The sequence below is a fragment of the Heloderma suspectum genome, chromosome 1 (assembly GCF_057233095.1).
Source record: "Heloderma suspectum isolate Gila_16-S chromosome 1, 16-S_ref, whole genome shotgun sequence".
Taxonomy (NCBI): domain Eukaryota; kingdom Metazoa; phylum Chordata; class Lepidosauria; order Squamata; family Helodermatidae; genus Heloderma; species Heloderma suspectum.
Genome location: NC_139458.1, coordinates 52,404,544 through 52,431,920, shown reverse-complemented (window position 1 = coordinate 52,431,920; position 27,377 = coordinate 52,404,544). Strand labels below are relative to the sequence as shown.

Sequence of the window (27,377 nt, the reverse complement as noted above, 5' to 3'; positions counted from 1 at the left end):
ATGGGCTCAAGTTACAGGAAGCCAGATTCCGGCTGAACATCAGGAGACACGTCCTTACTGTTAGAGCAATACGACAATGGAACCAATTACCTAAGGAGGTGGTGGGCTCTCGCACACTGGAGGCGTTCAAGACGAGGCTGGACAGCCATCTGTCAGGGATGCTCTGACTTGGATTCCTGCATTGAGCAGGGGGTTGGACTCGATGGCCTTGTAGGCCCCTTCCAACCCTACTATTCTATGATTCTATGATTCCAGTGCTCTCATTGGCTCCACGCCCTTAAAGGTAGCGTAGGATTGGTTCAGCTCACTGCCACCCTCCCAGACTGGGAGAATGCAACAAATTAAAATGGCACAGCTGCAGCCTCAATCCAGCTGGTGGAGTACTTTACGTTGCAGTGTGCACCAACATGTTGTCACTCTGCTGGAGTGCTGCCACCTCTCCAGTGTTGTTTGTGGGCCCTCCAGGCTGAGGGCTTTGGTCTTTTGCCCCACAGTCTAGTGGTAATGGCGCCACTGTTCACATGAATAAAGTAAGCGTAGTTAAAGGGGCAACATGAGTTTAGCCCCACCCCCAAAGTCATGGCACTCCTCTTGCCTACTATTGCCATGTCTGGGACATTTTCTGAAGCTGGGAGCTTCCTGTGCTTGTGGGGGCTCCGTGTGCGATTCTGGAGGCTCCTTGCTTCAGAAGTTATGCCAAAGATGGTGATGGCAGGGCAGGAGGAGCGGCATGACTTTGAAAGCTGGGCCAAAAGTGTGGCCCTGCTGCCCCTGTCATCTCCTCTTTACCCTATTCACCTGAGGCCTTCTATGTTCCTGCTTCAGGAAAATTTGCGCAGAGAGTCTCCATGGTAAGAGACATAAGATGGCCAGAAATTAGATGAGATTCAGTAGTTTTTCCCCTTGGTGTAGTTTTCACTTGTTTGCACATCCATAACATACCTCAAAATTTTTCCTTTTGCCTGTTTCAGTTCCATGAAAATGTCAGAGATATCAACAGCTGTTTGACTTTGATAAGTAGTCATGGAATCCATTATTTTGCCTTTACTATGAAGGGGCAAGCTATGGAAGGGAGTGCCTGATGGATGAGGATTTAGGATGCAACACAACTACCCTCCTCTACACCATCGTGATTACAGGCTCTTTTCCTGGCCATGTCAATGAACAGAATAATATGCTTAAGGAAATCATAACACTGCTCATGAACAACCTCTATGCTTCTATGGAAGCCCTAGACAAGACTATTCTGCCCGTATTACAAGCAAACGTGTAAGAAGCATCATTTGTTTCAGCCTAATATAGCTTCTGTGCACAAATAAAAAGATTGTAAAAGATTAAATAAAGACTCCAAGTACCATACTGATTGACGATGATGACATTCGTCCTTATGTCTGTTTTTACCACAGTTTACATACCCCTTAATATTAATGACATTTAGTATAGTCTGTCAGAAGTGTAAATTACCCTGAGCCTATTAGATTTAAGTACTGCCATCTTCTATCACTTCAGTGTTTATGATTTATAACGGGGTGGGAAACCTCAGGCCCATGGACCAAATGGAGTCCTCCTGAGGTCCCGATCTGGGCCCTCAGTGTCCTCCAGACAGCTTTCCTTGGCCCCACCCCCTCCCCTGACTGTCCATTGTCCACCGATTGTTTGGTGGCTTCCTCACTTTTGCCTTTCCCATTCTAAAAGGTTGAAATGACTCCCCTTATGTTTAGTTATTGGCAGCAAGAGCTTTAAGCTAAAATACGCTGGTGGCTTTAGTAATTTTGGCCCCAAACCTTTGTCTTCATCTCTGCCCACTGCTGGGACCCCCCCACCGTCGCCGCCTTGCGAGAACATCTCCAAAACTGAATTTGGGCCTTGGGCTGAAAGATGTTCCTGTCCCTGTTTTATAGACATATGCCCCTAAATTCACAGTCCTATGCACGTTTACTCAGAAGTAAATTCTACTGTATTCAATGGGGCTTTGTTGTTGTTTATTTGTTCAGTCGCTTCCAACTCTTCGTGACTTCATGGACCAGTCCACTCCAGAGCTTCCTGTCGGCCGTCGCCACCCCCAGCTCCCCTAAGGTCAAGTCCATCACTTCCAGAATATCATCCATCCACCTTGCCCTTGGTCGGCCCCCCTTTCTTCTGCCTTCCACTTTCCCTACCATCAGGATCTTCTCCAGGGTATCCTGTCTTCTCATTATGTGGCCAAAGTGTGTATGGCCCCTGGGAGGACTGATTGGATCTTTCCCTCTGTGGGCAGAGATACCAGTCTGCCTTCAGAGGGGAATATCCGCCCTCAGATGCTCCCTCCCTGTCCCTGTGGAAACCTCCATAGCCCTTGTCTTTCTGATGGTGGAGCTCTGACATCAGAGAGCAGTGAAAAGGAGGTGTGCTGTGGAGGCAGGACCAGTGGACATGACAGGAGAAGCTGTGGCTCTATAAGATCCGCAACTCTCCTGGCCTCCAGACCAGCCCTTGAATCAGCTTCTGATCTATGCTGGCCTTGGTTAATTCCTTCCTCTTGGTTTCAATGGAGGTAATTTGTAAGACAACCCACCCAGCCACCCCCCGCCACCAATAAAAGCAGCTGGGAGGGAAGGAAGCAGCAGAAACACTACTCTTCCATTACTTCTGCCCTACTGGGTTTAGGATGCTTTGGAGGCTCTGAAAACAGAGCACTCCACAACTAACAACAGGATTGCTCTGCTAATGTGTTTCACCTCATAATGGGGTGTGTCTATTTGTATTATTGTACCCCTTTTCTAAAAGGGGATCTGAAGGGAAATAGCATCACACTTCAAATCCAAACTGTGAATGCATGGTCATCTCTTCAACCCTCAGTCTGATGTTCATGGTGCTCTTTTTCAGGTGATATGAGACATACCTTGAGTGGGTGTTCTGTAAGATTACAGAAGCTTAACGTGACATTTTTTTCCATTTAATATTTTCTGTTGTCATTTAAATAGGGCATAGCTAAGAATGCTGCCCCTTCACATTTGTAATTAATACATTAGACATGGATTCCTAGCCTCTGAATTAGTAGGGTGTCAGTTTCACACTGTGATGATGAATTGCACTGACTCCAGCAGGTTTCACGGGTTTATTTGATTGTTGTTGTTGTGCAGCTCCAGGGTGTTTCTTGATCATTTGCAAGGCAGAGCAGCCTGAACAGATATGAAGGATATTGTAGGTTGCCCCGATAAATACTTGAATGGATGGAGGTGGGGGAAGGGATGCAGCACCATCATTGAATGAGTGTATGAAAGCTCCCTGCCTCATAAAATAACAGCAACAAAGGAAAGAGGGTTCACGCCTGAAATTAAAGAAGAAGAAACAGAGGGGCACATCCTCACCCAAAAGGATGATTTCTTTATCTATGTAAGCTGCCCAACACATTTTGATAAATCAAAATTCATTGGTACAGAGTCTTGTATCTATAAATAAATAGAGCAATCCAGGCTGCTAATCTGTCCACATTTAAAATTCTGAGAGTGCCTTGGACTGCAAGAAGTCCATACTCCAGGAAATAAAGCCAGACTGCTCACTTGAGGGAATGATATTAAAGGCAAAACTGAAGTACTTTGGCCACATCATGAGAAGACAGCATAATGAGAAGACAGTGGGCTGGTCCATGAAGTCACCAAGAGTTGGAAGCAACTGAGCGAATAAACAACAAAAACTTCATTGAACTCTATGGGGCTTGCTTCTGAGTAGACATGCATAGGATTTTGCTATTACTCAGGATTCTGGAAGAAATTATATTAATTTTCAGCAGTTTGAGGCTTTGCATCTCCTTAAGATCTCCCAACCACCTATCTAGTAGCACAGCACATGATGGCTTGGATCACACACACACACCCCATACATATACAAAATGGCTTTTCTGGCTACCATCCTACTGCAGATCTGCATCCTGCAAAGCCATTCCTGAAGGTTGAGGAACCTGGGGTTGTATCCAATGTTAGTCCTACTTAGAATAGACCTATTAAAATGAATGGGACTTGTTAGAGTAACATTAGATACAACCCCTTCTGAAGTGGCATTCACTGCTATTAGAGCGATCAGACCCAAGACTTCTTGCATGCAAAGCATAACCTCTACCATAGAACCTTTGGTCCTTTCTGACCTTAGACAGGTTTGCCATAGCTTAAACATTGTTGCGTATCTTTGGAATCCTAATGCATACAGAGCTGGGGCCTTACCTTAACAATAAGGTTGTTAAACAATCTTTCAAATGTACTGGTGGGCATATTATTCAGATTTGAGTGCAGGATTTCTAGTTCTCCTTTAAGTGGTTGCTCACCCAGATCTACTGCTCACCCAGTGTTCCAGATGACTCTTGAGTAGCAAAATCTCTAAAGACGCAATCCTATGCATGTTTAGACAAAAAAAGTTCTGTAGCTCCCAGTTTTCCCCAGCCAGGTGGCTGGGGAATGCTGGGAATTGTAGGGTTTTTTTCTGTCCAAGCATACATAGGCTTGCAGTCTAAGTCACTTTTGCCTAAATAAGGAGATCACAAAGCTTGCCTTTGCTTGATTTATCCATTGTATCTTTTCATATTTATATTCTATACCCATAACACAATATGTGAGATGGTTGGTGCTTTTGGCCCAGTGTTTGCCATTTCAAAGCAAAACACTAATTTCATGTTTAGCTGTCAATAATAATAAAAAAGGGGATGAGTGGGAACTGTCTGTGCACCCAGATATATTTGTATATTTCCTTTTCCAACTGCTTTGGATTCTGCTCTGAAGAGCATCTTTTCAGGTAGATGCCTATTCCAGGCAAAGTCCACAGGGAGAACCAGGAAAAAGGGAGCAAGAGTTTAGACAGGAAAAGACAACTGTGGACAGCTCCAAGTGCAGATGGAAGAAATTCAGGCTGGATACAGGCACTCAAGAGCAACAGCCTAGGATGCTGTTCCAGCGAAGGTCTGGAGCTAACACTGGGTTTAAATACTTCGGCTGTAGGCAGGTCAGGGTTTCTATCCCTGCCACCCACTCTGATGGGGAAACTGGGTTTTCCATATTTTCCTTCTCATTGACCCCAGAAGCTCTTAGTGATCATTAAGAAGGACATACCATTTCCTAAAATGGTATATTTCCAAAGGCAGGTACTTCTCCAGTGTTTCCTGTACTTTTGCACAATAACCAACATACATGGCTCTTCTTCAAATTTTTTGATTATTTCTGTCAGCCATTGCAAAATTCTCTTCCTTATATTACACAGTGAAATATGAAACAGTCAAGCTGTCTAAACCATTATGTGGAATGGGGAAGAGAAGGGAAGAAAATTAATCTGGCCACAATCCAGTGACTTTACTTTAGAGTTGTGAAAGCCTTATGCACACCTGCCGGAACTTCACTTTTCCCAAACCCCCATATCTCAGAATGTGGTTTTAATATGAAAATGTACTCAGGGCAATTAAACAATTAACAATGAAAACAAAACAATCCAAAATTACAATAATTACAATCCAAAATTACAATAACAGAAGAATTGCAGTGCAATTAAAACTTCTTAAAAGCATCAGCACCCAGTCGAAGATGCAGCTACTAAAACTACTTGCCAGTGATGGGGCCAGTCAAACCTTCTTGGCCAGCTCCTTAGAGGGAGGGCACATAGCTCAGTAGAAGAGCACACAGTGGAGGCTGGTGACTTCGATGTCAGTGGGGTGGTAAATCCACTCTGGGTTTCAGTCAGAACCAGTCAGAAATCTAAAGGAGATATCCAAGGTGCAGAGTCACGACCAACTTAAGTCCCATTCATTTCAATGGATCAACTCTATGTAGGACTAAGATTGCATACTACCCAAGAAATTGGCTGGCTAGTTCCATAGATTGTGGCCTCTGTGTATAATAAAGATGGTGCTTTCCAAGAAAGAAAGCAATTTATCTTCCAAACAGAGCAATTAGTAAAATAATAATAATTTATTTTACATGACTAATTCTAAGTTGGCTACAACTGAAAAGAAAATTAGAAAAATAACTATTTGCTTGAGCTTTTCCTAGACAATACTTTAAGCTCTGAGTTGTTTTGAGGTGTTGAAAGGTGAAACATTTGACATTTTCTTGTTAAGCTCTCCTTTTAAAAAGAGAGGGCGGGAAAGAGGCATAGCCAAGGTCCGGCTAAGGGTGTTTGTGGTTGTCCATGACAGCGGCTCCATTTTTAAAACACCTGTGTTTACTTTCCAGCTTTTCTCAATCTGCGGGAAGTGGCCAAAGAATGACACAGACAGACCTGCATGATGGCTGTGCTGTCTCTGCAATCCAAAAGAGAGAGGCAGAAATCAGACCTTTCATGCAGCTAATCATTAACAGTCCTTTTGACCCTGGTTCAAAATATTTTGATCTCACGCTTGCTCAACATCTTTATTCCTGCACGCGCCACTCCAGTGTCAAGCACACAGAGAATCTTTCCTGAAAATGGAAATTATAGTTGAAATGTGTATCTAAAAACAAAAAGCGAAATATGCAGTTTATAACAGCTAATTTAACAGCTTTTATGTGTTTATAATCTGTAACTTTTCCTTTCAGTTGGATGTTGGATACAAAATTGCAGCAGGCAGTTATTAATATAAATATTTTATCATGTATCATTTGTGTACTCTCAATTTTCTAATAAATTTTAAATTTATTTACTTTTTAGTAGATAATCACAGTTTGTTGCAACTTTCTATTATTTCTTCATAAAATAGGTTAAAAGATAATTGATGTTTCTGTTATGAGAGCTACATTTGTCTTTATGTTGATATTGAATCTTGTTATAGAAAGTCATTTGCAGTACTTTCTGATGAGCTCCTTGCTTTCATTTTGCAAAAGGATGGAACTTCCTGATCCAGATTTTCCGTTCTCCCACTTCAAATTCACCCTCCCACTCATTGTAAATAAATGGCACAATCCTGCCTGTATAGGGTCAAAACAAATGTGATGATAATCCCAGAATTGGTGGTTGTGTGGTTGGTTGATTGGTTTAGTAAATTACAGCTGTGGGAGCCCTCCCCCAATGGAAAATCTGGATCTGGACTGCGGAGGAAAGGGGACATAACCCTTTGCCCTTGCTGTGGTCCCAATCTGGGTCAAGGGAGGCCACAGCTCCTATTTACTAAACAAAAAACAGTCACACAACTGATAGTTGTGGAATTATCATCATGCGTGTTTTGGCCCTGAGCACACTAGGAGTGATTACCATAAGGGCCAGTAAACCCCTCCTTTCCCTTCTTTAGTACATGCACACTGCAGCATCCTAGCCATTACCAGAGGTCCATTCCAGGCCAGGCTCTGGGCTGAGGAGCAATGGCGCTGGATGGGAAAACAGGCACTGGCCTACCATTATCACAAACTCTTGTGTATGAGCACTGAGTGAGAAGGGAGAGGGAAACAAGAGGGCTCCATTGGGCTGCACTCATGTAGGGGCAGATTGTGATCTAATAGTACCATGGATGTAATACTTTTTCTTTCTGGTCTTTCCTCTTTCCTTCATTATCTTAAAACATAAATGTGTGTTTATATGGTTCTACCAGATGAGTGCTCATTTATACGGGCTCATTTATATGTCTACCAGATGAATGCTCATTTTTGTATATGTTAAAACTGGGTTTTATCCTGACCTGCATAATGGCCATCCAAAATGTTGTTTTACTGTTTAGTTTTTAATTATATTAAATAGGTTTTGTGTAGTGCTTGGTATAAAAACGTTATGGTTTCATATTACAGAGCAGATAGTTACTTGCGATTCAGAACTATTTCTCTATGTTTGAAAGATGGCGGGGCAAGGAAGACTGCTGTGTTGCTCAGTGCTCTGCCACTTCCTTCTAGGCTGCAGTCATGGGAGTAAGCCCCATTGTACGCATGGATAAGATGGCACTGGGACTCTTGTTTCTCTGACGTTTTCCATGTTTATGGACAACATTGTGTTTGTGAAGAGTAATGTATCACAGGAAACCCTGTCAGCTAGAAAGCTTAAGTCAGACCAAAAACAGTATAATTCTGTTGTCCTTAAATGAAGTTTCAACATATTGATGTCATAACAATTCCAGCTCCAGAAGTGTCAATCTTGGCTTACTTAATACATTAAGGGAGCAATCCCCTTGGCCGATTTTGGCTGTCTAGCTGCAGGACATCGGAGCGTGGGGTGGGGAGGCCAGACGACGCATAGGAAGTGTCGTACTGGCACTTACGCACTGCCCACCACTCTCTGCCCCCGGGACCACCCCCTTTCCCCCTGCTCCATGCTGCTCCTCCAAGCACAGAGCCCGGGGATGATCCACACCACCTACAAGACAGCGGGGATGGGGGCGGAGAGGCAGTTCTCCAGGAACTGACCTCAGAGCTCAGGCTCCAAGGTCGGTTCCCGGAAACCAACCAATTCTATGGCCATCTAGCCGCTGTCTAGCGGCCATAGGATTGCGCCCTTAGAAATCCAAATATCAGGGACCTGAGCTGACCAAATATAGAGAAACTGCAAGCTTTCTATTGTGTTCTACAATATATATAGGCCCAGGGAAAGATCTGAAGGCAAAGATTGCATTCTACTTCTGAAGTTAAGCAAGTGTGGTCCAGCATCAGGACTGGAGACTACCTAGGAGCCATATGTAAGCCACTATAAATTCCTTAAGGAAAGAGTGCAGTATAAGTATTGGGTTAAATCCAGTGTCACGTGTGCAGACTTCAGCATGTGCAACTGGATTTCCCCTTGTTCTCCTCCCCACTTCATCACACTGTGCCCCCCAATCTGCTTCAGAGGTGCCTTCGACTCTCTGGAGCTGATTTGGGGGTGCATGGGGGGGATGCAGGGAGGAGGGGAAATCTGCTATGCCAGTAGTTTCCATTCCATGGCAGACAGCTGGCATTAGAACCATAAATAATAATGCCAGTGTACCTGTTAAATCAATCTGAGAAACTAATGCAGTATTTTATATGCAAAAGGTGCAAAGCATTAAGAGAGCAAACCCATGGCCCCTAGACAGTGTCTGTTGGGCCACAGAATAGTTCAGATTCCTGGATCCGAGGTTAGAGACAGCACTCCGGCCTTGGACCCCGGAGTCCGAACTCCCTGCCCCCTCTGCCTTGCAGCCAGCATGGAGAGAACTGCACCGGCTGCTTCTCCAAGGTCACAAAAGCGACCTTGGACAGAACGGAAAGGGGGTGGTTCTGTGGGCAGGGAGAGTAGGGACTGGGGAAGCAGGGATACAAGCTGTCCCCAGTCTCCTTCACAAAACCCAAGCTAGATGGGCAAAAACACCCATCTAGCAAAAATGCAGAGTGGGAGGAGCACAGAAGTGACTATCGCCTCCTGTCAGGGGGCCCTCGCCGGCCTCTTTCAGTCTACTCCAGTAGCCAACTCCAGACACAGACAAAGGATTCTTTTCAAGGCTTTATTCCTTTTACAACTTAATAACTCTATCACCAGCGACTAAGCTATGAACAGCAGAGTAACCTGTGCCCCGGGTTGGAAACAGTTGGTCCCTGTTTGAACAAGAATCACTTGCAGACCCTGAACTTATGGGCTAGGGAGCGTCCCTCCCCCTTTCCCTTGGGTCCTCTGGACGTGACCGTTGCTTGCGCGCCAAACGGGCGCTACGCCTCCTTTCCGTGCCCTCCATAGTTCGTCGCTCTTTGCGTCTGCTTTGAGCATCCAGCCAGCCCTCCTCCCATGCTCTTTCACTCCCAGGACTGCTACCTATCTCTGGATTGCCGGCAGGAGGAATCTCTGCCAGCTGCAGGGCCTGGGAGGGATGAGCGCGCTCCTCTCCCACGGACAGCTGTTCCTCCTCAGAATCAGAACTGCTCTGAGGTTCTATGGGCTCAGTGTCCACCCTGACACCTCCATGCTTCTCCTGCTCTGCATAAAATGTCCATCACCCTCAGAGTTCGGAGGCTGATGTGCATCTGGATAGCATTGTACCCTAAGTCAATTCAGAAATTTATTTATTAATTCAAGTTATATTCCACCTTCCTGCCAAAAGATGGCACTCAAAGTAACTAACAATAATAAAATAAAGCTTAAAAACAGAATCTTAATTAAAAACATACAAATAAATAAATTAAAAACCCAATTAAAAAACCAACAATAAAAGAAATATGCAGCACCCAACCAGTTTAAAACCCCTTCAGCAGCAGACCAGCTTACATGCTGCAGCCTATGCGAATAAAAATGTCATTACCTGCCATTCATGTTCTATCAAATGGATGTTAGAAAAGTGTTTGTTTACAGAGATGCAAATAATAAAGAAAATGTATTATTGATAACTAAAGTTAAGGTGATATTGGAAAAGAATTGCAATTAGCCTTGTTGGTCCATTAGAAAAAAAAATCCAGATATCTCAGTAGGATAATAACAGTAGTATAATACCTTTATTAAGACCAACTAATATGTCACAAATTAGTAAGCAAGCTTTCAGATTCCCCAGAACTCTTCTTCAGGCTGTATGTTAACCAAGAAAAAAAAAAGTGCAGAAAAGCTGTGCATGATGGAAGAGCCCCAAAGTTCACCATTTATAAAAGTATTCAGATGGGTTATGGGAGGTATTCTGCAGACATAATTATGTTAGGTTTGTGCTGAGTGCAAAACAGATTTCAGGTTACACGAAGGCTACTGAGAACAGAGAAAAATGCAAATAGTGTGCTGGCAGAAGCTGACTTCCCCATCCCTCCTGCTGCTGTCCCCAACAAGATTTCTTCAGAGATCAGGGGACTCTGTTGAATGGGGTGGGCTATAGACTGGGGAGCTGAGGGGAAGGGAGGGTCCTTGAAAATCAGGCAGAGGCAACTTCTGCAAGGGGAAGCTGTGCTCACGGAAGATGCTTCTGCATGATTTTCAGGATACCACTTCCCCTTCAGCCCCCTGCACCTCAGCCTAACCCTCAGGGAACTTTTTCAGGGGACTCGGGGTGCTGTCGGAAGAGAAGGGGTTTCACATGGTTTTCATTACACATGTTTTTCTCTGGGTTGAACTGAATAGCTGTTCGTCCTTGAAAATATGAAAACCAGCAGTTATTCAGATCTGTCCTCTGCACAAAGTGGAACACAATGGGACCTTGTGAGGCAGAGAGGTTTAGAGAAACATGGTAGTCCTTATACTAACAAAGGTGGAGTTGAATTTTAGGTGGGTGCACAAGGTAAAGGGTCAATAGAAGCTAAATTGGGTAGTATTAAAATGTTTGCCCTTGACTTTGCAACATTTCAGTAGTGATGGGGTTTTGTTTGGTTCACATTTTAATTGTGTACCTAATTTTGCACTTTTGAACCAATACACAAACTGAAGTTCAGTTATCATTTAAAACGCACACTTCTCTGAATTTTGCAATGGAGTTCTCCAATACAAAAGATGCATAAACATGTATATTAGGGAAAAGTCCACACAAGAATGTGTATATTGGTGAAAATATCATTGGAAAGGAAAGGTTCCTCCTGTGCAAGCACCGGGTCATTACTGACCCCTGGAGGGACGCCGCTTACGCTGACGTTTTCATGGCAGACTATAGCGGGGTGGTTTGCCGTTGCCTTCCCCAGTCATGACTACCTTTCCCCCAGTAAGCTGGGTACTCATTTTACCGACCTCAGAAGGATGGAAGGCTGAGTCAACCTGAGCCGGCTACCTGAGACCCGGCTTCCGCTGGGGGAGAGTTTCGATTGCAATACTGCCGCCTACCACTCTGCGCCACACAAGGCTCTGAAAATATCATTAAAATGCACTATATGAGGAAAAGAACTGTATTAGGCAAAATTGTATACAAAACTGCAGATGTTAGGAGAAAAGTGCACAAAAATGGATGTGAATTTTCATTCAAATGGGTTAAAAAAAAAGTTAAAGATGAACCAAACTTAAGATTGGAAAGAATATCCAAAGTTTTGGTCAACTCTTAATTAACAGATGAAAAATGGAGAGAAAGCAAAGTTGACGAGTTTCTCCATCCTTGCATTTTAGTCAGTCTCAGTCAAGACATTGTCCTCCTATTACTTTTGGATCAGAAAATAACTTTTGTATACAGTTGTTAATTTAAACATGGGGTCCAATATAGGATTAGTTTCTGAAAAGCCCATTATAAACCAGCCCCAGACTTCAGGGAGGGTTTGGGTTTAACATCTAATGACTCTGTTTTTTCTGAATTGGGGTAGTTCATTTCTGAACATAGGAAGCTGCCTCATACTGAGTCAGACCATTGGACCATCGAGCCCAGTATTGTTGACACGGACTGGCAGCGGCTCTCCAGGGTTTCAGGCAAGAAAATGTCCTAGCTCTACCTGGGGAAGGCGGGGATTGAACCTGGGACCTTCTGCCTGCAAAGCAGGTGCTCTGCCACTCAGCTACAGCCCCCACCCACCCCAATTCCAAAATAAAAACTTAATCCCAGTGTTTTAAAACATAGCATTCTCCCAATTCCATTTTAAAGTAAAAATCAATAAAAGTCCTGAGAGAATAAAATGTCTTAACCTGACACCTAAAAAATAATAAAGTGGGTGCCAGGCAAGCCTGCTTGGGGAATGAGTTCCACAACTGGGATGCGAGAGGTGAGAAAGCCCTCTCCTTTCTTGCTGCCTGCTTAATCTGTGTTGGTGGTGCCACTCTAAGAGCCTCACTGGAAGATCTTAGTGCTCAGCAGGTTGATATGGGAGAAGGGAGTCCTTCAGATATCATATTATCAAATCATATTTTATAACTTAAATGAAATAAGAATAGAGACCCATATAATCTCATTATGGTATCTGTATGCAGTTGTTTATAATTATCTAATCAAATTTTTATTTGGTATTATCTGTCTTCAAAGTGCCCTTGGAATCCATAGTATGGAGCAAAGCTGTCTTGATGAGCACCACAAGGAACACAGACTCCTCCTCTCTGTGTATGAATTCGTTCAGAGAACCCACACATCCCCTTTAGGTCATAGATCTAAAGCTGAAAGGGAACTAAGTGGAACCCCACATATTTAACACGATTGCACAAAGAGACAATATACTGGCAGTTTTCAAACATTTGATAGGATCTCAGCAAGAAAAAGGGGGAACACGTTGCAGAGGCATTTCAACCTTTTAGAATGGGGGAAAAAGCTGCACAAAAGCTGAGAAACTTGGGGGAAAGCGGCATGGCCTTCTGGAGATCCCTGAAGAGTCGGACTGGGACCCTAGGTGGGCCATATCTGGTGTCCAGGCCTGAGGTTCTGTACCCATGATCTGGAGAGTACTAGCCAGTCTTAGAAGAGTATCTGGTTTCAGGTGGTGAGCATAGCTGGGTTGGAGTGCAATCCCAGACATGGATTTCAGGCACTGGCAGGTATTTAGCTCCAAGCAGAAAGTCTAACATGAGCAGGTCAGGCATGAGGAGGACCTTGGACAGCACCAAGTGGAACTCAAGGGTGGTCAGGCTGGATGCTAACACACAAGCAGGGCTCAGATGTTGCTTCAGCAGCAATCTGGAGTTCACTGAAGTTTTAAACAGGCTGAAGTTCTAGGTGGCTAGCTCTAATACCCCCACCGGAAAAAGCCTCCTGTGGGGGGAGGAGAAACCACCTGGGAACCACATGTAGCCACCTTGAGTTCCATGATGGAAGAAAGGTGGGATATGAATGAATTAATGAATGGGGACCTTTCCTGATTTGGTAAGCATTGGCTCTGAAAGCATCTGAGCTCAGGCTGAGGAGGAGGAGATAGGATGAGTTTCTGATGCTCTAGGGCCTTGGGGAAATGGGATTGTTTGGGGTCTGCACTGAGGATGAATCCCTCGCCCACTCTGCCCCTTCTTTGGTGTCCACAGCCTCATGACACAATCTGTGGAGTTCATTCGGGAGCCATGACACAGGGCATTCAATGCTATGCCAAAAAAACTGCAGAAGCACCAGGTTTGCACATTTTATTATCTTTCTACTGCATTGGACTCTTGCTGCCAGTTCTCTCAACAGCAGCTCTGTTATGACTCCTTATTCAATCCAACGCATCTCCAGCCAAGATCAAAATGTCATACCAAAACCAGTTATCTTTAAGACTCCTAGAACCTCCCTCAGCCTATTTGTTACCCAAGTCTGGTTGTTTGGACACAAATTACCCCCCCCCCCCATTTTAATTTTTATTGATTTTATTGTATTCACCTAATACAACTAGGCACTATACTATAAATTAAAAGTAAACAAGGCCCTGTGTGTAGACTTAAAATTCCCAAGAAGTCACTACAATTAATTTAATACATGACAACAATAACTAAGACACATCCAGTTCTGAAGATTACCCTTTAATCTCATCCCTCATCCTCATCAGTTCATGGCTCCAGTATCTTTCCTTTTGGAAGATCAGAACCTAACTATATTTTCCCTAGTTATTGTCCTTCACAAGGTAAATATAGGTGACTATTGAACAAGTGCTAACTTAGCATGTAACCACCAGATAAACTAGTTGTAAATAGAATCTTACTGTACATACACACCTGATCCTGCCAAGAGCTGAAGAGAATCTTACTGCATTTGCACACTTGAAATGTAGGGAAACAGTAAAATTCTTCTCAACATTGACAGATGACCAGCGTACCAAGTGATTACACTACATGCACAACATGGTAAGTTCCTACTTGGTAAATGATCGTTTGAGTTCACCTGTGCATGTTTCTGTTCGTGACATGGAAACAGTCAATTTCCTGCATGACCTGAATTAAATGTAGCCATTTTAAACTGTTTCCTTACTGTCTGGCAAGTACCAATCCTGCTCCAATAATGTAGTATGGTTATTACTCTGATAAGGAGATTGCCCTGGTTGATAAAGAATTGCTTCTCACCTGAGTGAACTGAAAAGTGTGAGATAGGAGTTATGTATAATAGGTTATATCTTCCGACTGTGGGTTGTTAAACAATTAGTGTGCCTCATAATTCAAACTGAAACAAATATAGGGAAATATGGTAAACAAGTATTTATACCTTAATCATAAAACCTTAATCAGTTGGTAAAGATATTCAGTTCTGTAGAGCATCTATTTGATGAATGAACAGTTTCTTTGGTGATATGGGAAAGAGCAGAAGAATATACATATTCTGTACAAAAAGCCTTGAAATAGGGCGGTGTCCCATTTTTTTTAATGTGACATTTCATCAATGTCATGTATCCCAGGAAGATGAGGTTGTTTATTTTGTTTTCTGTAAGCAATTCGTGTTTTAGGGAGTGCTCAACCCCAAAAGCATGGCGAGGAGTCATTTCACATAAAAGCTGAAATGAAATAACCTCAAGTAGACTTTAGAAAAAAAGCCCTGCAGATACAGGAATAATCTTGTATATTTTAATTAATTAATTAGGGAACAACCCAGTCAAAGAAAATAACATTTAAATCCTGCTGATTTCAATGTGGTACATGAAATTAATGAGACATATGTTTAGTCCCATTTTAATGCTTATATTAATGTTTGACTCCCCCCCACCCTCCGCCTCTAGCACAAATGGAGCTTATTGTTCATACTGGCTGACAGTTTCAGTGTTTGCAGCAACAAGATTCTAAACCTAAGTATCTCATTCCAAGGCTGCAATTCTAAGCACAAATAGTCCCATTGAATACAGTAGGACTTACTTTAGTCAGAGTAAACATGCTTAGGATCATACTGCAAAACCCAGTTAGATCCTCAGTACAGTTACTTTAAAGTACATTCCATTAGAATCAATAAATATGCGTAGGATTGAAGTTCCACAAATAATAATTATTAGCAAGTATCAATGCCAGATTAGTGATACTGACATTTCTCTCCCCACCCCCCACAAATGAACAATGTTTGAATATTAGAATTATACCAGATATGCGGCCTAATACAATAACATATCAGAAGGTTTTATCCTTAAAGGTGGCCTAAAAATAATTTTAAATAAATAAAATTACAATAATTATGTATATGTTTCAGCAGCTATATTAAAAGCAACAAACCTTTCTCATAGGTTTATGATCTGAAAGACAAATCAAGGGAGGAAGGACACAGAATGAAAGGTGTAAGGTTACTTATTTTACCCAGATATTCTTCCTAGCATTGCATATTAGGGCTTTTAACAATAAGATTAATTCTGTACAAACCTTTTTTATAAAGATTAATTCTGTACAGAATACTTTTACAAAATATTTGGTTTACAACTTGAAGTGTCACCCAAATTCCAGTGAATGAGAAGTGGCTTGACAATTTTAGCCAGATAGTTTCACTGATTTGTTGTTGTTGTTGTTGTTGTTATTGAATATTGTTCAAATTTAATATTTGAAATCAAGTTTTGGAAAGAGATAGCAGTTGCACCATAGGAATATAGGCTTCTAAATACTGCTTTCCCTTATTGATCAGTGATATAGGTTATTAAATGATCATATTAAATGATGAAACAGATGTTTTGTAACAGATTTCTACATGAATCATGCAAATTGTTACTGTGAAATTGCTGTGGCCAAAGTGATATTGTTTTATTTTGTCCAGCTTGCAATACTGGTAAATCCTAACAGAAACAGGATGCTCATTTTGAGCAGAATTCTTACTTTTTGACTAATAGTGGAAGCTTTGTTGTGAATGGATTAGTAGAGCTCTGATTCTACCTGGGTGAACAGTAAGCAGGAAAATATTGATAGGAGCAAATCAAAATCTAGCTGGCAGTTGCAATAAGCAGTAAATGCACTTCATTTATGTCATTTAATATTACTGTTCAGCTCTCCTTGAATAAAAATTAACTTTTTAATGGGTAGTCTGTCAAAACTACTTTTTTATCTAAGAGAAGAGCAGATCTCAAGAGGTACAGAAGAAATGGAGGCTGAAAGGTGCTTAGAATAGTAGTTTTTAATGCCGCTCAATGAATACAGCTACACAGAAATTTATATTCAAGCAAGCCTGACATAATTTCAAGATAATTTCAAGAAACATACAGTTTTATTTAGCTGTAAGAGGAGTACAGCTTTCAATGTGAACTATGTTCTAGGGGACTGAATCTTCAAGCTCTGGATCTTACAAATAATGCTGTAGAGCCCTTGAATTGATATAATTCATTCTCATATTCTAATTGATATATTTACATGTTCTGATTTTTCTAGGGAACAAGTTGTGTGGTTACCTTTAAGGTTATATGTTCACCTACGCTTTTGTAATTATTTAACAAAGAGAAAAAGCATTGTAATTGGAACCCTGGGAACTTATATTTTTGTGTGTATATTTATATACCAGAGGAACAAAGAGTCACTACCACCAAAGAGTCCCACACCTGGTTTGAGTCTCCTTTTGCTCAGCCTAGGCTTTGTTAGTATTTTCTTCTTAAGAATTCTGTGCTCTAATGCCACCAGCAATAGTCGTCATGGATGTTAACACAACAGGAAAATTCACCCAAGGTTGTTGATAAGTCATGCAAATCACATTAATCTAAACAGTGTCACTAGGATATTTTAGCTCTCTCAGAAAGGAGTGACTTTTGATAGATTGAAATCTAGCAACTCACCGCTGATTCCCATTTAAACCTTTAAACTGTGACTCAACCGCCTCTTTATTTCCTTAGAAACACTAAAACAGTTGGTGCTACCGTTCTGGCACTACCTTGGGTTTCTTGATCACCTCAGCTGAGGAAAGACACAAATGTAATGTGTTCCCCTCCTGCTATTCATTTTATATTCTAGATGTGAAATTCAAAATTTGAGTGCCAATATCTTCTTTGAAGCCATGATTAGCAGGTAGTAAGAACAAAATATCAACATATGCTTCCATTTTAGCATGACTCTTAACCAAACCCTTTTCAGCCTCAATGTGATTGATTACTTGCTGGGATAAGTTTATACTAAGATCTTTCTTTTGTCCTCGTTATCCCTTGCTCACCGTTTCATTCTCTTCATGTCAATTATTAACGCTGTGACGTTGCTTGTTGCTGCAGTAACTTTGTTTCAATACAACTGTTGCCAGGTGAATTTTGTTGGGAGCTTGATTGGAGCATTTACCTGTATTTTATTAGATCTATCAAGAAGGAATTGTTATGGTCAACTTGCAGCAGTTTAGAATTTTATTAGAATTATGTTCTTAGTCTACCTTTTAATGGCTTACAAAAACCACCTGTGCCCCCATGCCATGTGCCTGATTTTGCACAATTTGGAATTGCATACTCATCTATAATATATATTTTATTTTAGAGAAGGGAGGTGTGGGTGCACCTGGAATATGTATGGCGAACATTATGCATTCAATCTGTCGCCATTAAAACCGATTTGAGTTTTCCCATTGACTTTCATGATATAAGTGTTGATTGTGTAGTTGCAAACAGTGCAAAAATATATTGAAAGAAAACTATGTCTCTCTATTCTTCCCACCTTTGTCTGCATAAGTCTAGTAACTGTTACTTATCTGAAAATGTTGGTGAACATACTTTCCTGTCATGTTCTAATTGCTTGAATGTGGAGACATTTCTATTTGCACTGCAATTTTGCTTGCCAGAAATCCATGAGGACACATAAAGACAGAATATAAACTGAAATTAGTTTTCTCCTCACTCTTGGCTTATTCACATAGTAGCTATAGCTAAGAGCTGTTGCTTGTAAATCAGTTGCCAAAATCAAGCTTAGTTAGGTATTGCCCAAGATACTGGTGGACATCTTGAGATTCTTGCTAGGCTTTCAGAACTCAAAATAATGCATGCAGGGAGGGATACATCTGTGTTGCTATGATTATGTGAGACCAAACATAGCAGCAATCACAGAACTGAACCATGGGCTAAAGGTTATATCCTAATCCATCCCTTGTTTCTCCAGATTGCTCATTTCTGAATAACTCTTTCTTGCACTTAGAGTTGCCAATGTGTATCAACATTATAATTATTTTTTTAACACACACACAAGCAAAGAAAGAATTTGGAGGGGGGAGCACTCCTTTTAGCATGCTTTATCATTCTAGACTGTATGTACAAACAGATAGTTAAAATGTATTATGTATCAACCAATCCACTTGTTTTGAGTACAAAAAGTTTTCACCCTACTATGTTTTTTCTTTCTCCCTACTGTTTCGTTCCACCAGGCGGATTGATATATTGGTCAGAAATGTCAAACATATTTTTGTAGAAGTTTCCATTTTGTATTTAGATTCACATAGAGGAGATAAACCTATAGGTTATATTTTATCATCTCAGGGTACAATTTGATACTGATATAAAATTTTGATCAGGCTGGCTTTATTTTATACAATTTTTATATTATATGAGGTCTTCGTGAGTCTTATTGCTATATTCGCATATAGGCGCACTAAATAACTTTTCCTACAGTTGATGATGGGGGAGAGGAGGTAGCTTTGTGGGAGAAGGTGTTACTTCTAAAACAGAAACCTGATACAAATTCTGCATTTTAGTTTTCTTTTACTTTTATACTGTGAATTTAAATAATTTTTAAAAGTGTGATAGTTCACAGATAACCCAGTGGTTCTATGTTATGATTCCTTAAGAAACAGCGTTTTCATTTGTGTTTGTATGTTGGTGATGGGTGTGTTTCCTTGCAGATCTTGAGATACGATGTGTTTAGCTTTAAATAGTAATTTTGCAGAAAATGTGAAACACGACACAGTGTTAGAAACCCACTTTTGTGGACATTGTGTGTGCTGTGCATGTTGGATTTCTGATTTCATTGCTTGTCCTGTAATGTCTGTTAATTGGTATTGTCCCTCTTAATGAATGGAGACCTTATTATTGTCAAGCTTCTCTACTTAAAAGTTGACTGAACGGGCTTTTTCCTGGTGATTCTAACCAAGACCTAAGGAAGGAAGGATATGAAAGGGTGAATAGTCAGCCTGTCTTAATCCTTGTTTTCAGTAAGATGATGTCTTTAAGTGTGGACTAATTAGTGGATAGACTTAAATTCCTGCAGACTTGTTCTTTGTTGGACTGTGATGAACGGCTTTGCTTATATAAAGGAATCAAAATTTCTATTTTATCTTGCTTTTCTTTTTTAAAGTGTATTTTAATGAATTACAAAGACAAAACTTTTGAAATAATGTCTTTCTCAAATTTTTGACGTTCACAATATGAGGTTATTTTAAAAGTTTTGTATAGTGGAATAGAAAATATTTCGACCTTTCGCTTAGTCTTGAAATTGTTGTCTACATTGCAACATTTTGCTTTATATATCAACTTTAAGTCGGAAATCTCCAACTATTTCCATTTTGGGTACATGTCAAAAATCTGTCTTAAAATAAATAAGTTCAATGATGGATGTGTTTAATTAGCCAATAGTATTGCTGGAGCTGAGACAAATGTCTCAAGAAGAAAAGAAATAGCCATTTCCTCTAGATAATATTTGTTTTATTTTCTGTTGTATGATGAAAGTTTCTATTGGTATGAATTCTTTTTGTTTAACTCACTTTAAAAAAAACCTGATGTGGTAATGCCAAATCATAGTAAAAGCAGAAACTCTTTAGAGATAATGCAAGCAGAAGCATTGCTAATATGACAAGCCAGTTTTAAGCATTTTAAGTGTATTTTTTTTTGCCGTGAAGAGAAGGAGAGCCAGTGTGGTGTAGTGTTGGATTGGGATTTGGGAGATCCAGATTCTAGTCCCCACTTAGCCATGAAGCTCACTGGGTGACTTTGGACTAATCTACCTCACAAGGTTGTCGTGAGGACAAAATGGAGACGAGGAAAGTATGTAAACCACTCTGGGTTCCTTGCAAGAGGAAAAAATGGTGGATATACATTTAATAATAACACATACAAAAATTAAATACAACATGTGTCTTTTCCTGGAACACTGGGGCTATATAAGAGTATGTAAACATTTAAGATACACAGGACTCTTGATTGGAATTTTGACAAACTCATAACTTGATTCCTGTTACACAATATAATTTAGTGGAAGAGGTAACCTTTCCTACTTTGGATCTCACATTCCCTGGACCATCACAGGAACATCTAGAACAAACCTCCTACAGAAGTCTGTGGTTAATACATCCATATGCTATGTTGAGCCAGTCCTGAGGCCTGCTGCACCAGGAAAAAACTGTTTAGGTAGGATGGGAATTCTTCCAGGAAGGTGTGCCAGCACAAATATCTAGGATGGGGTTATCTGGCACTTACACTAAAAATAAAGGATAATATTATATATGTAGTAACTGTGCTTTTGTTATTGAAACTTGCAGATAGAAGCTTTACTGCATTTATCACCTGTGTTATTGATAGGAGATAATTACTGCAAAACAGCTGGCTGTTGGTTTTCGTGAGCATCAATTGTTCTCCTGTCCCAGCTGTGGGCTAATAAGGACAGTCAACACATCTGTTTCAACAGCTGGTAATTAACAAAAGCCTAATTGCCACAACTCTTTTAACATCCAATCTGTGAAAAGAGTAAAGATGTGGAGGAATATTATTGACTTTGTACTCTGCACTTTCTGTGACCAGTTTCTTTTTTTCTTTTTCTTTTCCTTCCTTTCTCTCTTCCTTTTACTTTGAACACCACAGCCTTTGTCTGATACATTGAATGGCAGGAGAACACAATATGGTAATCCAGAGCTTAAGATTTTCAGATCTTTGTTGGTGTTTCTTATTGCAACATTTCTTTGCAAGACAAAATGGATCAAAAGCATTTTGTGGAGCTCCGCACAACAGCCAAAATCTTAGCAGTGTGCCCTAAGCAATATGACCACTACAAGTTGCAGCCTCCAACACAAGGTGGTTTATGTCCCCCTCTTTATGTAGCTTGTATACATTTGGACTCTCTCTGCAAAATAAACATTCAAGGATAGGTCATGTGAATAATTTTATTGGCTAGCCCAAACACTCCATGAATCAATGTCCTGTAAATTAAATACGAAAAAAGAATTCCCCATGAAGTGTGCTTTAAATCATCCCACGCACTATGTTATAGTGAATTGGCAGGACCAAGTTGTCAAGTCTAGTTGTATGCTGACATTACAGAGAAAATGGGTAGCCATGAGTGGTCAACTGGGTCCCAAGAGGGCTGCTGAAATACCTCAGTAATATTGGTTAGAAATGCATGGGTGGGGGGAATTAAACTCTTTCCCTGCCCATGCATTTCCACCCAAACACTGCTTTCATTTTAGCCATTTCCAGCATTAAAAAGCAGCAGACCCAGCTTTGCACGCTGGCCTGCCGCCATCAGGGCTAATTTGGCTCTTGAGGTGTCTTAAGTTAATGGGGACTAGAGAAGCCATGTCTGCCAATGGCATGAAGAACTGTAGAGCGGATGAAGAAGTCAGAAATCCAGAAGGTGATTGCAAGAGTGGAAATGCACATGGTGCAACAACCTTGCTGAAGGTAACTGGATTTGGTCAGCGCCTGGATGGGAGACTGCATTGTGGGAATACCATGTAAACCAGTTTGAGTTCTTTCTTGAATAAAAGGTGGGTTATAAATAAACTGTTCAGAAGGTAATAAGAGTACTTTGGGACTATTATGGAGGGTCCAGGAAACTTGCTTTTCTATGATTTGTCATGATGAGATGCCATATTCATGGTTATCCATGCCTTGTTTGTACAAAAGGGATGCAGAAAATGTTATGGTGAGCCTGTGAACATGCCAGCAGCTTATATCAGTGTCTGGTACCCATAAAGGACTGGACAGCTGATGTATCAGTTCTGATCCTTCTTGGCAGAAATAGCCTGACCAGTGTTATCCATGCACTGATAACATCCCAATTAGACTATTGCAATATGTTGTACGTTGGACTGCCTTTGAAGAGTTCTATTCAGCCTCTAGATTGTTGACCAGGACTGTCTATACAGAATGAAGAGAGCTTTGGCTATTGGGCGGTATAGAAATGAAATGAAATAAATAAATAAATAAATAAATAAATAAAATAATGTAACTGGCTGCTTCTTAAGGTTGGTTAGTCTGTTTCCAAGCACAATTCAAGGTGCTGGAGTTTACCTTTATAGCCAGATGTGGACTGGGGTCTAGATACCTAAAGGACTTTCTTCTCTTATGTGAATCTGCCCAAATGTTAAGGTAATCCTCCGAGTCCCTTCTTTGAGTGCTTCTGCCTTCAGAGGTGAAGCAGGTGATGATTAGGGAAAGGGCCTTTTCAGTTCTGGCCCCACTTCTAAGGAATGCTTTGCTCAAAGAAGTTCACCTGCGCCAAGCATTTTGTTTTTCTGGCACAAGGTGGGAAGCCCTTTTTATTTTCCCAGTTTAATTCAGGGAAAGACATAGTGGTGTCCTCCAGATGCTTTGGACTACAACTCCCATTAGCTCCAGCCAGCATGGTAACTGGTCAGGGATTATGGGAATTGTGTCAAAACATATCAAAGGCACCAGGTCGCCTACCAGTGGTTTAATTTGTTGCATCATGGTACTACATGTATTCTGTGCTCCTCTGTTTTAATTGTATTAAATTGTATTGTATTTATTTGTCTTTATATCTTTAATTGTTTTAAATACTATTAGGCAATATGTACTTGTAAGACCAACATAAAAAAATCAATGAAGCATATGTCTTTAATCTTTCATTGAGTGCGGTCTAGAAATTGCACAAATTATCACCTGTTTCCCACACTGAACTTTGTGGCTAATGAAGTACAATGAAAGTTAACTCCATATTATGTATGATTTATCCTTCCTTTTCATTAACTGGGCATAATAATGAAATACTTTCCATTTACCAATATTGCAATTAGATCTGGTAAATTATGTTTAATGCTTTCATTTTGTTTTTTTGCCAGAAATACAGTCATTCTTTGCTACTCAAGATTACTTGATTAAACTTGCTTCAATAACATTTCAGTTGGCAAATACCTCTGTACAGTCAGTTCTCCAATTGTCTGTTGCTTATGTTGAAAGCTATAGAGGAAATAGTACCCAAGTGCTTGCCATTCACTGAATGGAGATTGCCTAACTTTAGAAACGTTTCTGGCATGACAGGCTTACTTCAGCAGGTGTTCAGGTGCTGAACTGTCAGGTAGGCACAGTGATAGCTGATGAGATCCTTTGAACAAACAAAAACAAAATTATTGGCAATGATTCCAACTGCAGGAGGGCATTGGCATGTAGGGGAAACATACAGTCCAATTTTAACAGACGGTAGGTTTACATGAGGTTGTTTGGTCTGTAATGACTGATATTAACTCACCAGCATATTTCAAGATCATGGCCAAATAAATAAATAAATGGCATTGGAGAATTGTGTAAATGTACTGCTAAGAGCTCTTAGGATTTTTCCCTCAGCAACCTCAAGAGGTCCAGGGGCCAACTGCCCTGAAACACTGGGGGTGGGGGGCTGCACCCCTGTTGCCACTGCACTGCTGAATTTGCCACTGAATTTATTTGGAGGGGCAGCAAAAAAGAGCCCACGTTGCTGCCATACCACCACTGAACTTCAGCACCAAACTATAACTTATTAAAAGAAAAACCAAGGGGAAATTGTCCCCCTTTTGCTTTGATGCCACCAGTTTTGGTGGGAGAGGGATGTAGGTACCCCACTGGTACTGGTTTAAGGTAACCCATTAATTATTATTTTTTATTTTACTAAATTTAATAGACATTTACACTGTAGTTGTCTGAGTTCATGAAATTGCTTTTCATCTGATTTGTTTATTTACTTATTTGATCTCGCATTTTCATACCCCACCCACCCCATAAGAGGCCTCTACAGCCTGGTGTTCCAAATGTCCCAGTGGGGCAGAACTGTTGTCACCCAGGCCTAGATGGTGAACTGCAGGCTGCATCCTCTTCAAGTTCTAGCTCTGATGGGCTCTGGCAATATATCATATGTTGTTAAATCCAAGGCTGGTTAAGCGCACATTATAATCCGAGCAGCATCAGAAGCCCCCCTTCCCATGTGACGACTCTGAGTCACGAGAATGCAAGTCATCCCCAAAACAAACATCACAATCTGGGACGGATCTATATATGTATCTGCACACAAGTATGGATAACCAATCCCATGAATAAAAATTGCAGTCTTGACAAGACCTGGTGTTTTCCTTTAAAGTTGAAGCACTTTACTTTTCCTCTTGAAGCCAGCGTATGTGACTAGTAGCTAAACGTGAGCTGGGAAATTCTCCTTGGTTCATATCTCACCTCAGCCATAACCCCACTCAGTTAAAGAAGCCATTGTCTCTCAGTTCCCTAGTGTTATAGCACCATGCTATTAAGTATGCAATCTCTGATCAGCTGTCATCACCAATCCGTTTTATCCAGGAAGAAGAAAGAAGCAGCAATCAAGAAAAAAATGATGCCAAAGCTTCAGCATCAAGGGGAAACAATGGCAGCAAACAGGATAACCCCTACTCCCAAGATGAAAAGTCACCCAATCACAGTGTTTTGGGGGGAGGGGGATATTTCTGTCCTATGAAAATCTCTATTTTTGTAGGACAGAAATATCCCCATCACCACCAAAAAAAATCAAAACTGCAGAACGTTTTGTGAAGTCCTAACGCTAATCTAGAGGAAAAGAAATTATGGGGACAAATCTGTTTTCAAACATTGGTATAAATAACATGGAAAGCAATTGTTATTTGTTGCCAGTGAGAGTACGGTGAGAGGCAGCAGAATTTTAAGAAAGTAGATTAGATTAAATGTTCAACAAAGGTTTCTAACTGAAAGATTAAGTCATAGAAACTTCTCAACAGACTTTTTAAAGAAGGCTATAGATAAACAATTGTCAGGGATTCTTGAGGTATAATGATTCCTGTCCTAGTGCAGGAGGGGTTGAACTGGATAATCCTTGAGATTCTTTCCAGCACTGCAACTCTAGGTAAACAACACTGTTCTTTCGCGTTTCTAAAATACCATATCCAGTAAAATGTTTCTCTGTAGACTGCTCCATGTGACAGCTACAGTTCAACATTCCTTTAGCTGCCTGATTAATTTTACCTTACTTGCAAAGTTTGTGATCATTCAAAACATATAGAAATAAATAATATACTAAGCAAACTTTTTGGACACAGACTTTTCCTGCATGAGGGCATAGAGTACGTGGTCCTCAATACAGCACCGTTCCTTTCCTTCCCCCCACCACCAGTTCAACACATGCATGAAAATAGTGCGAAAGGACATTTCACAGAATTTGAAATCGACAGATTTACCTGAGAAGCATTCATATTCAATCATTACCACAATAAAACAGATTGGTTTGCCAATAAAAATGCAGTATTTGCAGCTTAGGAGGATAGCCCTAAACCTTTGGTCATGCAGCTTTCATGCACTGCAGAATTATATTTGCCTAGAGAAGGATTTCTGCCTGGCTTTCTCTGCACACAGAAAGGATACTAAGCAAGATCACTAACTTGAAGGTTATGGCTGCACTGCTATGCACATGTATATAGAAGTAGGAGGACAGGAAGGCCTGGAGTGCTATGGTCTATGGGGTCAGAAAGAGTCGGACACGACTTAACGACTGAACAACAAAACATGCATATGACTGATAGTTTCCATAAGCAAGAACTGGTAGTTAAGTGGGCAAAATAGTATTTCTCCAAGATATGGCAAGTAAATATCCATGCTGTTTAGTTAGTCACACATACCCCTAATTGAGGGCTGAACACATTGCAGAGTTCACATAAAATGGGATACACTACAGAATTCCATTATATAGGCTCTGAATCATTCTGATGATATAAAGAATGGCATCTTCTCGATCCTAGCACCTGTGATGACTTGCTAGTCCCTGGGTCCAGTAGGAAGCTCACAATAGTAAACACAATATGCAACTTATTTTGTCATGTATACTACCTAATCTCGTATATTAAAGCTCTTTATAATGCCATACTTTTTTTCAGTCTCATTTAGGTTGAGAATTATCTTAAAAAAAAAAAAAACTTGCAAAGACTTTCTAACACACTTGTAGGGCTTAGATGAAATGTAGCTGAGAGTTCCCAATTGTACAACCTTTCCGTTCAAAAAGAAAAAGGCAGTGGATATACCCATGTTTTGGCCTTGAGTCAGTAGGGGAAATTCTTTGCAGTGGTTACTGCATGTATAACTGAGATGTTGATCATTTTATTTATTATACCCCACTTTTCAGCTAATATTGGCATCCCAAGTGGCTGACAATTACAATCACCCTCCTTGAGGTTACTCTTTTTGTATAGATTTATGGTAGTAACTGCTTGCATTGCCATTGTTCGTCAGACCATACCATGTTGAAATTAAAAGATTTAAAATCTCTTAAGGAATCACTTCACAATAAGAGAGCAATCCTATGTCCCCTAGACAGTGTCTGGGGGAGATAGGATCTTTCGTGTTCCCAGTTCTGAGCTCGTAGATAGTGCTATGAGCTTGTAGCCAGGAAACTGTGCTCCCCGCCTCTCCCCCTCGTAGCTGGGGAAGAGAGAACCGCGGCGGTTGCCCCTCCATGCTTGTCCATGCTTGTAACGTGGAGCACAGACAGAGCGAAAAGGGGGCATTCCCAGGGGCGGGGAGCAGGGGAGACTGGGGAAGCTGTTTTAGACGGTTTCCTATACAGTCTCCAGCCCCGTTCCT

General features: G+C 40.9%; 1 protein-coding gene across 18 annotated transcripts in view; it reads left to right on the top strand.

Annotated features, from left to right (window-relative positions):
- MIPOL1 (mirror-image polydactyly 1) overlaps positions 1-27,377 on the top strand; it is a 305,293-nt gene that overhangs the window by 170,216 nt on the left and 107,700 nt on the right. Inside the window, exon 11 of one of the 18 annotated variants that reach the window (XM_084843290.1) lies at positions 6,192-7,985. The exons of the other annotated variants lie outside the window; for them this stretch is intronic. Within the exon in view, the coding sequence (XP_084699416.1) occupies positions 6,192-6,245 (54 nt within the window). The 3' untranslated portion in view covers positions 6,246-7,985. Of the gene's footprint in view, positions 1-6,191; positions 7,986-27,377 lie in introns of those variants that run through there. 18 annotated transcript variants of the gene reach the window in all.